Here is a 12,810-nt window from a genome sequence, read left to right on the forward strand (position 1 = left end):
AGTCTATATTAGTAGAAACCAGGATGCTCCACTTCTCCTCCTCGTCCTCCTCCTTCTTTTAAAGATTTATTGATTTGAAATGCAGACTTAGAAGGAGAGAAGAAGGGAAAGAGAGAAGAGGCAGGAAGAGGAAGAGAGATTTTCCTGTTATTGGCTCACTCCGCAGACGACCTGCAATGCCAGCATTGGGCCAGGCAGAAGCAGGGAGGGTCATTGGGTCTCCCACATGCGTGCAGGGACCCTAGCACTTGGGTCATCTGCCATTGCTTTCCCAGACCATTAAGAAGGAGCTGGATGGGAAGTGGAGTAGCTGGGACTTGAATTGGCACCCATATAGGTTACAGGCACCAAAGACAGTGGTTTACCCTACTATGAGCCACAGTAGTACCCGCTATTTTTATTTATTATTTCTTTTTCCAAATTTGTTTATTTTACCTTAAAGTGAGAGTTGCAGAGAGAAAAGGAGAGACAGAACGATAGATCTCTATCTGCTGGTCCATTCTCCAAATATCAAAATGGCCAAAGCTGGGCTGATCTGAAAACTGGGAGCCAGGAATTTCTTCCAGGTCTTCCATTGCAGATATAGGTGCCCAAGGCCTTGAGCCAGCCTCTGCTGCTTTCCCAGGCCATTAGCAGGGAGCTAGAGCTAGATTGGAAGTGTAGCACTTGGGACATGAATCAGTGCCCATATGGACACTCATATTGCTGCTGCAAGTGGAAGATTAGCCCATTACACCACTGTGCCAGCCCCTAATAAATTTTTGATAAAAAATATATATCATGAAAAGAACCCTCTTCAACATATATGGGCTCCCACTTAAGCCTCCAAGTACAGCAGGACACAGCGGAGCTCTTCAAATCCTTTCCTGCTGCCCCCTTTGAGCCTTGTTTTCATCACCTGTAACCTAGTGCTAACAGCATCCAACACCCCAGGTGGGCAAGGGCCTGCACTAAGCATCCCAGCATTCAGGGCTGAGCTCCAGTGTGCACCACCCCCACCAGGGACCCTGGCTCACCAGAGACACCCATTATTGAGTAAGCACTTCCCCGCCCCTTCCATGAACTTGAAAAAGAAAACAGAATTTGAGAAGTCCCAAGAGGCCCCTTGAGGAAGCCCCCAAGCAAGCCGAGGATGAGTCAGGAGGAAGGCGACAAAAGCCACCTTGAGTGCTTGCCAAGCGCTGTCGCTAGAGGCTGGCCCAGCCCTCCGTGCTTGCCCTTTCCCAGGGGAGCAGGAGGAAGCCACACACCCCCAGCTGTCACCATGAGATGGACACAATCTGCGAAGGCGGGTGGTTAGGGTTGCAAATCCCTGGTGAAGCGTTTCGGATTAGGGCACTGGGACTGAGAGATGCGGACACCAAGCCTCTTGGCCATGACCAAGCTGTTGACACTTCCTGGTGCGAGCTGGTCGACCTGGCTCAGCACCCATCTCCTCATGTCTCCTTCCCTCACTGCACGCAAGTGTGTATGTGAGCGTGCTGATGTGTATGTGCGCATTTGTGTGTGTACAGGTAAGAGTGTATGATGTGTGTGTTTATGTGCGCATGAATAGGGGTATACATGGTGGAAGGGAGAGAAGGCTGGGATGTGGTAGGCAGTAGTTGGCATGGCCTTGGGCACACATGGAGCCTTTTAGGCTAGGTTGCTGGGAGGCCCTGATGAGATGTTGAACATTAGCTCCTGAGCTCCGCGCTTGGCACACAACTGCATAATCCTTAGTGCTGTTCTTATAAGTAGGTACGTGTCATTGCCCCTTGATTTCTCAGGATGTCTTCCAACCCGTGGACAAGGAGGGTGGAGAATCAGTGCTTAGTCAAGAAGCAACCAATAGCCAAGTAATTACCCACCGCCAGGATGATGGATGGCAGGCCTTGTTTTGGACATCAGGCATATTGCAATCATTTTCAAGCACTCAACCCAAGCCTCCTGTATCTATCTTTTAAACTGAAAGTCATTAAATTACTGCCTAGAAAAATGCACCCAAGGAACAGCTCCAGAGACAGGACACAATCTGGGAAGACCCTCCGACCCTTCAACCCTGGCTTAAGGCATCCACTCTCTGGCCTCGGGTTGGGGTGTGTGTGTGTGTGTGTGTGTGTGTGTGTGTTCAGTTGCTTTTGAGTTTCACTCCCAGGGGCACACATCAGGTGCTCTTAGAGACTGGATTCTTTCCACGGTGTGTATGGCTGGTGTTCATGTTCGTTACTTAGGGCACTCCAGTGGACAAACGCCCCACAGGATATTTACTCATTCTTGTTATTTATATTAAAAAGTGTATTGTTTATAAAATGTATTTGAGAAGCAGGGAGGGGGTGCAGAGAGAGAGAGAGAGAGAGTTGATTTATCCTCTCTGAGAGCCAGAGCTGGGACTGGAACCCTGGTACTCTGGCTTGGGCTGTGAGTGTCTTGACCCCAACATTCATTTTTCTGAGGGGCACTGGCAGGTGTCTTGTTGTGAGACTCGGCGCGGGACCACGGTGTCCGCACGTGTGCCATGCATGCCGTAGTGGGATGCTACATGCTGAGTGATGGCGCTCATGGTCGGCGTGCTGCCACTCATTCCTCTCCAGTGAACAGAGTGGGAAGGCTCCTGCCGCTCACATCCTGCAAGCTTTCTGTTCCCATTCTGCAGATGGGAACACTAAAGGACCAAGGACCCTATAGTGAGTCCTAAGGCACAAGTGACCACAAAGATTGATGGAGCTCACACCTAGGCCAGCCCCTGCTAGGTTTTGGTGTGTGAGGAGTCAGATAGGGTAGTAAGCAGTTAGGGTCTCTGGTCCCTGGTGAAGTTCTCTTTAAAATATCAAATTGTGCTTCTCCCTGTAAAAATGGGGGCCCGGCATGATAGCCCTGTGGCTAAAATTCTATCCTTGAACATGCAGGGATCCCATATGGGCGCCGGTTCTAATCCTGGCAGCCCCACTTCCCATCCAGCTCCCTGCTTGTGGCCTGGGAAAGCAGTCGAGGACGGCCCAATGCCTTGGGACTCTGTATCCGTGTGGGAGACCCAGAAGAGGCTCCAGGCTACTGGCTTCAGATTGGCTCAGCTCCAGCTATTTTGGCCACTTGAGGGAGTGAACCATCGGACAAAGATCTTCCTCTCTGCCTCTCCTCCTCTCTGTATATCTGACTTTCCAATAAAAATAGATAATTTAAAAAAATGTAGAAACGGGGCTTTCCCCTATTTCCATATCCTTGCTGAAGCAGGTTGTCCCTCTGGGGAGGGAACAAAAGGACAGAATCAGGATATCAGTCCCCATCTCCTAGAGCAAGGCGTCATAGCCTACACCAATCTCATCTCTGGGTCGCTGTCAAAGGAATGGTGCTTTAGTTCAGCTCATCTTCAGGACGGGAGAGGGAAGCCGCAAGGTGGTAGACATTACTACCCAGTGTGAATAAGTTTTTTTTTTTTTTCTTTTCTGCTTCGTTATCTCCCTTACCCTTTGAAGTAACTTCCTTGAGATGGTACATAAAAGACACGATTTCCACCATTTCCTTGGGTCTTTCCTCCCTTGGAGCCCCCTCCTGTCATTAAGACAGGATTCTCTTTCTTTCTTTTCTGAATAAATCTTGCTTTGCAAACTAGAGTTTGCATGAAAATTCTTCTTTCCTGTGAGGCAAGAAACAAGGCTGCTGCCGTGTTTCGTGACCAATTCCCTACAACAAAGGGGCTTCGTGGTCCTCAACAGGTGTTTTATGCTCTCCTGGAGCTTCTAAGGATAAACTGAGCCTAAATGGAACTTAGGCCTGTTGGGCACCCATGTTTGTGTAATTTCACTCCGTCTCCCTTTCTGTACCTCTCCATGGAGCCCAACAATGCTGTTGGCACAAATCAGGTACCCACTGAATGAAGGGGCACACTGGTGAGCAAACCACGGGTGGGCTTCTGGGTGAAAGGTGGGCTGGGGTCCCCTTTGGTATTTCAGGGTAAACCTGAGTGTTTGTTCCAGCTCTTACTCCTGGACTTGACATCGGGCTGTGGGCAGAGGGGCCTGGATCGTCTTCAGAGCTACAGTTTATTGTGGAAGAGGATCCGATGTCCGCAGGGTCTGGGGTCAAGGTTTCCAGGGGGCAGCAGAGCTCCACTTTGTGGGAGACTTGAGGTCCTGAGGTGTGGAAGCTTGCTTTGGCCAACAGGGGGCAGCTAAGAGGCCCTGCAGTCCGGAGTGTATTGCCTGGGTTCACAGTTGATGAAGTTCATGAGCAGAAGCTTGTTCTGAAAAGAGAAGAGGCAGCCTCACTCCCCAAAACACCCAGCCCGCCCACCCTACCCTGGGCCCACAGCAGAGGGAGTGTGTATCCATTCAGGACCATCATAGCTCTGGCTGAATGACACTTAACCATTCACTTCTCATTGTCTTCCTCCCCCTAGGCTGGAAGCTCTGACAGCCGGAACTACAACTACTTATTTGCACTCAGAGTGGGTGGGGCCAGTGGTCCTGGTGGGATTGGGTGGTGCTCCGGGGACAAGCTGGGATCCTGGTACCTCTATGGTTCAGGGCTCAGTTGGCCTGGTCAGGACCTCCTCTGCTGCCCCAGCTTCTCAGGGACCGGTGGTATGTGGCCACCACTCCTGTAGACACCTCACTGAGCCCTCCAGAGCCCCTTGCCCATCCTGAGGTGTGTGGTCCCCGTACTTACCCATGAGGCTCTTCAACAGTTTCACATCCAGCTGCCTCAGGATTTCATCCATCAGTGGACACACCTGGACAGAAAGGATAGCGCCCGCTGAGCACCAGCTTACATCGGGTGCTCTGCGTCTTCACAGCAAGTACAGATGGGGAAACTGAGGCTGGGGAGGCTGTGTCTTTTTCGCCCAAGGACACACAGAAAAATTTAACATTCTGAGTTGAGATTTTTTTCCAAGCTTACCAACTTGCTAATAGATAGGCCTGGCATTTTTTTTTTCCCTTCAAGTTTACCTGACTTTCTACCAGGCGTGGCATGATTTTTTCCAGGTTCTCTTTGAAGTTATAGACAAAATGCTTCGTCTTGGGTGGGACAGCCCTGGAGAGAGAGGAAGGTATGTGGGATGGAGCCCGTGTGACCAGGCAGCACCAGAAGAGCCCACTCTGATGGGTTGAGGACACCTTCTGTTTATTTCTAAAAATTCATTAATTTCATTGATTTGAGGGGGGAGGTTGCAGTCTGTGTGGTTCCTGGCATGTTGTAGATTCTTGGGAAATGTAGAAATTCCTGGGGAATGAGAACAAGCTTTGGAGATCAGAGTGGTCTGTGTAAGGCCTGGTGCTGTGATGCGATGCGTGCTGTGGATGGGCTGGGAGGCCTCAGGCAGCAGAGCTGGGCAGACACTGGACAGGGAGGGCCCTGAGTGGCCTCCAGGAATAGACTCTGTTCTGGAACCAGTGGGGACATTGCAGTAGAGGTCGGGGTTGTGGTCTGCTCTAGGGCAGAGATCCGAGGGAAGCAGGCTGCTGCACTGGTGCAGGGTGTGAAGCGAGAGCTAGGGTGGTGTGGAGGGCTGGAGGGGTAGGGAACAGTGGGGGCCTCCAGGATGGGAGCCAGCGAAGGCCTGGCTTCCAGGAGGGTGGTAGGGCCATCGCTGCATGGGGACACTGGCAGAGGAGCAGATTCTCACAGCAGACAGAGTCAGTTTGGATCTCCTCTGGGAGGAAGGGCAGTACAGTTGGGGTGTAGCCTTACTGGGTGAGAATCTGCACATGGTCCCCGTCGGGCTGCACCTGGCATTTGCCCATCACCAGGTCCCTCCGGCCGAACTCGTCTTTCTGCAGCCAGAACTCCACCGTGAGGTTCATGCGCATCAGCATCGCAACGGCGGTGCTGCCCACGGGCCTGCAGGTGACAGGAGGAGGAGAGGCGGTGGTGGTAGCAGCAGCCAGCACGAAGGCTGGCTCCCCTTGTGGGTCGAGACAGGCAGTCTGAGTCCTTCCCACAGGTCAGGCCCAGGGAAAGCCTGAAAGCTGCTTGGGGAACCAGGAAATTCCTTACAATAAACTGCCCCTTGGAGATTCCACAGCTGAGAGTTAATCTCAATGCAAAAAAAGTCTTCCTGTTTGGCTTTGTCTCTTTTTCCGTAGGGACAGCAGATGCCGAGGAGTCTGATGAGCAGAGGGTGGGCAGGAAATGCAAGGGGGTCCCCCTTTAATTAATTCCCATGTAGCAAGCTGTGCTGGGTCTGAAGGAACATCAGGGGCACCATCCCATTTTGGCTGCAGAAACCAGGCTCAGAGAGATCAGATGCCCTGCTCAAAGTCACACAGCAAGTACAGAGGCCAGAGTTTGAACTCAAAGATCTGGATTTCCCAGGCCACCAAGTTCCACCTCCCACCCTCCGTCAGTCTGGCCAAGTTCCCAGGGAGGAAGAGTGGCACTTCCTGAACTCACAGGCCCAACTCAATGTCAAGTTCCAGTGAGATGTTGGCTGAGAACCACTCCTTGTGGAAAGACATCTGGATCCCACCGTAGTCCAGCTGGACGCTGGCGAGGCTGATGCTGCACGGGGAGGACAGACAGAGCAGAGGCCCGCAGCGGGCAGGCAGCTGAGACACAGCCTGGGTCTGGCCGCGCCACCTGCCATCACTTCCTTTCCCGACTGCTCTGAGGGTGAGACACAGGTGCAGGAGCTGTGGGCTGCCCCAGAGTGCCCCTCACCGATCTTCACTCTGTGATCGGTGAGGTCCAGGCCAGCTGTGGGTGAGCTGTAAGCCGAAACCCTGGTGCTAAATTCAGGGCAAACCTCTCCTCTCAGCAGATGCCCCTACATCTGCCCAAAGCCCAGGAGCTGTCTCCTCTCCATTTCTCACCCCTAAACTCAAACCATGCTGGCTCTGTTCACTAATGATTACACATTGCTATACCCATGTCTGGCCACTTCCGGCCCTTACATGGCTTGGTCTAGGTCACCACCACCTCCTGCCTTGAGATGATGCGGTTCCTTCCTGATTCTCCTGCCACGGTCTTGGCCTCAGGGGCCCTAACACTCACCTGCCACTCAATAATCCCTGTCACGTATTCATGGCTCTTGGAATGAAGTCCAAACCCTACATTCCAAGAGCTGCAGTTTTAGGTCTCCCTGTGCCCCTGCTGCTCACCCCTGCAGCCCTGTCTCCTCTTACCTTTGCGTGCTCATCCAGCCACGTGGAATTTTTTTCCCTTCCTCAAAGGCACTGACTTCTTCCCGACCCCAGGGCCTTTGTACTCACTGCTCCATCTGCTCGGCATGCTCTCCATTTGTCCCCCAGGTCTCTTTCCAGATTTCTACCTAAGGCCACCTCCGTAGGCCCTTCTGGTCAGTCTCCCTACCTGTCCCCCTTCATCCATTACCTTGCTTAACCTGGCTCTGTAACTTGCTCCTTCACTTGAAATTATTTGCTTCCTGTAGCTGATCACACTAACCGGCATGCCAGATCCCAAAAGGCAGTGACTATGTGTGTGTGGTTCATAGCCCAGGTCCTGGTATACAGTAGGTACTCAATGAATAACTAATGTTTAGTGAAAAAAAATCAATGCAGGGCAATGATACTATCCTGGGAAACACCGCTGGTGTTCACTGGGCTCATGAAAACAGACAGTGAGGCAGGCAGGAGGGCAGAGCAGCCTGCAGCCATGGCATTGGCAATGCTCTGGAGCCTGTGGAGGTCTGGGGAGCTCCCAGGCCTGCGTCTGAGAGGAAGGAGTTAGAGCGGAGTGGCTGGGAGCAGCATAGGCCCGCGGTGCAAGGAGAGTCATAGTTGTTGGGGATTGCATGGCCATGGTGCACAACAGCCAAGTCACGCATATGCCTCAGCAGCTCCTGGCAGCTCCCAGAGGCAGGCACACCCCAGTTCCCAGGGAGACCCCTGGACGAGAGCTCAGTGTTCTCAGATGCCTTGCTCAGAGCCATGAGCTGCCAGGGACCTGGGTGCCTGATGCTAACCCTGGGCTTGTCTGGTGCCTGATGTTTATCCTGGCTGTGTTTTAGGTATAAAGTGTGTATGTATTTTACAGATAAGTCCAGCAGGGTCAACAATTTCCCCCAAGGTTGGTGGCTGAGCCAGGATTTAAGCCTAAGTATTCCTGAGTTGTCACATTCAATGACCCTGTTCCACCAGTGCCCAGAGATCCCTGGCCTGGAGTCACTCCACTTTGTTCTGGGCCCTCCACCTTCCCTTCTTTCAACCCCCTTCCTTCCCGCTCCATGGCCTTGCACTGCCATGCTCCTGGCTCTGCCTTCTGTCCCAAAGTCATGGTCAAGGGTGCAGGGGCTTAGGGTGGAGCTTAAGGTCTCACCTGATCTCTTGCTGCTGCTGCTGGACATTCATGCCACCGATAAGCCAGCCCACCATGCCTGGGACTGCTTGCCCAGAGACGTTCAGACTGTCCAGGAGGTGCAGGTTCTGGATTCGGTCCTCCACATTGTTATTCCTGAGGCCTTGGGCAATAACTGGAAAGGGACAAAGGCCCAGTGGTGACATAGCCCTGGCAACAGGGGTTCCTTCTGCCTGCTGAGTGACTAGAGCCTGTCACCACCTCCCCCTGCCCAGATCTACATCCTTCCCAGATGAAAAGTTTGTTTTGCAAGATTGCCATGGGAAGTTAAAGGCAAACACATGGCCAGCCATCTGCAGAGGGCCTGGCAGGCAGCGGTCACTCCTTTCCGATTGAGAAGAGCCCTGGGGCCTTATCTCCGAGCTGTTGACAGCAGATGTTTGTCAAGAGACAAACAGGCAGGGACACATGAGCAGGTGGAATGCAAGCCACTCCTGCACCAGCCTGGGAATAAACTCTAGCAACAAAATGAGCTTCTAGCTGAGAAGAATGAATCCCACAATGACAGGAATCCTAAAAGCCATCTTGCTCCTGCAGATCCATTCAGCTGTGGGTCATATTACAGGAAGATAAGCACATCCAATTTGAACCCGTGGATGCTTCTTTCTTATCCTTATAGTCCAAGCAGGTTTGGGCAATAGCTACCACACAACATTTGCAGTGTATTAAGCATGATCCACAATCTGGAGATGATGCAGGCAAGCCAGAGGGTTGCGTAGGTTATTTGCAAACACTGCATCATTTGCTACAAGACTCAAGTACCTATGGAATTCTGCACCTGCTGGGGCGGGGCTCCTGACACCCATCCCCATGGGTACCCAGGGCTGTGCATTAATAGCAGTGTTTAAATCTGACAGGGTTCTAATGCTGAGTACATGTTAACAGTCAAATCAAAGAGGGTGAACAATAAACAAGAAAGCCCATAGGAAAATGGTCAAAGGCAACAGGAAATTCAAAGGAATCAAAATGGTCTCCAAATAACGGTGAGCTGTCCAGACTTCCCCCTCCTCAGCAGGGTTAAGCCAAAACTTTCTGTGTCACTAAGCCACGCACCAGACTGCCAGGAACTTAGAAGATGTGACAGATAGAATCATGCTTCCTTCTCGCTCCTAGGTGTGACTGGATTTGGAGACATGGCCATCAGAGAGGTCATTCCCATTAAATGAGGTTGTAGGGGCAGAGCCTAGCCTGGTAGCTTACAAGAAGAGGAGGAAACAGACCTTGAATGCACACAGAGGCCAGGCTGCGTGAGGATGCATCAAGAGTACAGCCAACTCACAGGAAGCGAGATACATTCAACCAGAAGCAAATCTGCTGGTGCCTTGACCCTCCCACCTCCAGAACTTAAGTAAAGATAATGTCTTCCATGGAAGTCCCCAGACCGGGACCTCTCTGGAGGGCTGCAGGGGTGCTCCTCTGTTCACGGGCCATGCGGAGCCCAGCACAGCTCTGATACAGAGGATGCTGGGAGTTTTGTTTGAAATGAGTTTACTTCTGTCCATGGCCCCACTGTCCTCCTTCCACATAGATTCTTGAGACTGTCTTCCATGGGCCAAGATATTCATTTCAGTGTTTTGTAACAGTAGGGTGTTAGAACTTGCATGTGCTCCTTTAGGGGCATGGCCTAGGAAATGGGGATGGGTGTAAATGAGGGAATATGCACCCACTGAAGCATAGTGGGGTTAACAGTGGTGTTGCGATAAAACTATCAAAACCAGGATATGATGCGTGCAGCACCCCAGGCACAACTTGCGTCACATGCCCATGACCAAGTCCATGCCTTAGACATACTGCGGTGCCCACTGCAGCCACAGGGGAATGGGAGCAAGACTTAGGGTCAAGCAGGGAAATGGTACAAAATAAAGCAGAGGGTGGCCTTGCCAGGATTCACGATCCCGTCCTGAGGATCTGCTATGGACTAGCAAAAAGTTAACCAACCTCAGCTTTCTGTACTTGAGGCCCCAGAAAGGAGAGAAGAAAAGAAGCTGAGTGACCGATCGCAGTCACCCAGCTGGCCAGAGGCAGGTGCCCAGAGAGGATACCCACAACTTCCCCACCCACTCTGTCCCCTCGGCAGGTAGCCCCCAAGCTGAGCTTACCTCTTGCCAGGGTGGATTTGCTCTCTGTGTGGGCCTTGGCCAGGCCAGGCCATGGCTGCCTGGGCAGCAGGACCGAGGGCCAGGCCAACAAACCAAGGAGAATGAGGAGTCTCCAGAGGGGCCACATCTCGGGTTCTGGCACCTGCAGGTGTCCAAAAGGGTCAGACAGGGCATGGACAGGTGGCTGTGAAGGTGGCCACCTGGGTGGATGGGCTCATGGTTGTCTGCAGGTAGATGACAGCAGAGGCAGCCCCCAGCATGCTGTGCGAAGGTGTGATCAGCTCTGACAGCTGCCACCAGGGTTCGCTCACATGGCATGAGCAGCAGGGGAAGCCCTGGGTGGGGGAGGCAGGGCTCCAGGGGGGCAGCTTGTTGCTTGGAAACACTGACCAGGGCCCACTGTTGGGTCATCCAACAGGAGTCTTCCCAGACCCTGGTGTAGGTTGGGTGCTGCAACTCTGAGGGAATAAATGAATGAATAAATGAGTGAGGCTGGCTAACCCCTTGGCTCTCCGATTGGCCTAGGGCTTTTTTTTTTTTCAAAGATTTATTTATTTTTATTGCAAAGTCAGATATACAGAGAGGAGGAGAGACAGAGAGGAAGATCTTCCGTCCGATGATTCACTCCCCAAGTGAGTGCAATGGCTGGTGTGTGCCGATCCGAAGCCGGGAACCAGGAACTCTTCTGGGTGTCCCACGCGGGTGCAGGGTCCCAAAGCTTTGGGCCGTCCTTGACTGCTTTCCCAGGCCACAAGCAGGGAGCTGGATGGGAAGTGGAGCTGCAGGGATTAAAACCGGCACCCATATGGGATCCCGGTGCTTTCAAGGCGAGGACTTTAGCCGCTCGGCCATGCCGCTGGGCCCAACCTAGGACTTTCTTAAGGGCAAGACCAACCTCAATCCCTATCATGATGTTTGCTTGCCAGAAATCAAGTGTTTAGGAAGGTGGGTTGAGTGACTGATTGAAGAGTTGAGTGAGGGTGGCTGAGCACTAAATTCTTATTGAATTAGGAGTTTCTGGAAGTCAGGGTGTGTCCCCCATCCCTACCTCGGGGCAGGTACAGATTCTTGCTTGTTAAGTGACACAGGTGCATGGAGGACTGGTGGATGGGAGGATGGAGTTTCCTGATCCAGAAAAGACTTGGAGGAAGGGAGGTTTTGAAGCCCAGGCTTATTCTGGAGTCCTGGGGTTGGGGGTCAGGGAAAATTCACTCCAAACACCAGCTTGAGAAGTGGCTCTGCAACCCATCCCCTGGTCCCAGCCTCACCCTGGGCTCTCATGTTATCTCGCACAGCCCATCAGACAGGAAACTCACGGAAGCTTTCAGAATCTGATTACATCCACTAATTTCCCAGTCACTGCCATGGTGGCCTGGGTGAATTGCCAAGGCATCCCGAGAGCCTCCACTTCCATGCCTGTCACCCGCAGCCTCCTCTGCCCATGGCAACCCGGCCCATCTATCCGAGATGCAGACCCAACTGTGTCACTCCTCCCACCAAGTGTTTCCCATTGTGCACAGACCCGCTGGGCCTCCCCAAGACCTGTTGCCTTTTGCAACCCCATCTCCCATCACTCTCTCCCTTACCAGCTCCATTGCAGCCACACAGGCCTGTGGGCTGGGCCCTTGGGTGCCACCTCCTTGAGCTCTGAGACAAAGGCCACTGCCACTGTGCCTGTGCCACCTTCCGGTCTTGAGAGGGGGGATGTGCAGGGTCCCTCTTAGACAAGCGGTGGGATCCTCCCCGAAGCCCCGGGGCTGACTGTGGGCCATGTCTGCTGTTCTAGTAAGGGCTGCTGGCTGCCCAGATTGAGGTGTTGGTTTTCCTTCATCTCAGGTCCTTTCTGAGTTCATGCCCCTCTTGGGGATGTTTGTAGAATCTCAGTTACTTCTAGATGTACTTTGCTGGTCTTCCTGGTCTTGTGTAACCACTTGGAATTTGTTATTTTTTTGTCAATAAAATCAGAGAAGAGTGGACACGGCTGGGAGCACAAAGCTGTTGTCCTTGGCGCTCTGGTGGTCTGGACCCGGTGGTGGGAGTGGCCATGGGCGCTGTAGAGGGTGGGGGCCACCACAGGTGACACATGGCTGATCCAGAGCGATGAGGCTGCTGCGCCCAGCCGGGTGGCACTGGATCTGCAGCTAGCTTGACAGGCACCCATGTACGACCAGGAGCGTGCAGAGTTTGGTGTGTTGCAGACCAAGGTTCAAATCCATATCAGCCTCTTCTCTTCTTTAAGGACTGGTTTATTCATTTGAAAGGCAGAGGTAGGCAGAGGGAGGGTGGGAGGGGGGGAGAGAGAGAGAGAGAGAGAAAGAGAGAGATCTCCCATCCAAAAGTTCCTTCTCCAGATGGCTGCAATGGCCGGCCTGGGCCGGTACAAAGCCAGAAGCCTGGAAGGAACTCCATCACGGTT

The 12,810-nt window shown here is 52.7% G+C and overlaps 1 protein-coding gene across 1 annotated transcript; it reads right to left on the minus strand.

Moving 5' to 3' along the window:
* Positions 1-4,005: 4,005 nt before the first annotated feature.
* Positions 4,006-10,750, minus strand: BPIFA3 (BPI fold containing family A member 3). Its single transcript, XM_058679597.1, has 7 exons — positions 10,395-10,750; positions 8,257-8,410; positions 6,373-6,480; positions 5,671-5,820; positions 4,929-5,013; positions 4,648-4,711; positions 4,006-4,222 (listed from the first exon to the last, which is right to left on the minus strand). Exons 1-7 carry the CDS (start codon positions 10,519-10,521, stop codon positions 4,188-4,190), a joined length of 723 nt encoding a protein of 240 aa, XP_058535580.1. The 5' UTR covers positions 10,522-10,750; the 3' UTR covers positions 4,006-4,187.
* Between the last annotated feature and the right edge of the window lie 2,060 nt (positions 10,751-12,810).

Source organism: Ochotona princeps, chromosome 22 (assembly GCF_030435755.1).
Source record: "Ochotona princeps isolate mOchPri1 chromosome 22, mOchPri1.hap1, whole genome shotgun sequence".
In the NCBI taxonomy this organism is placed as follows: Eukaryota; Metazoa; Chordata; class Mammalia; order Lagomorpha; family Ochotonidae; genus Ochotona; species Ochotona princeps.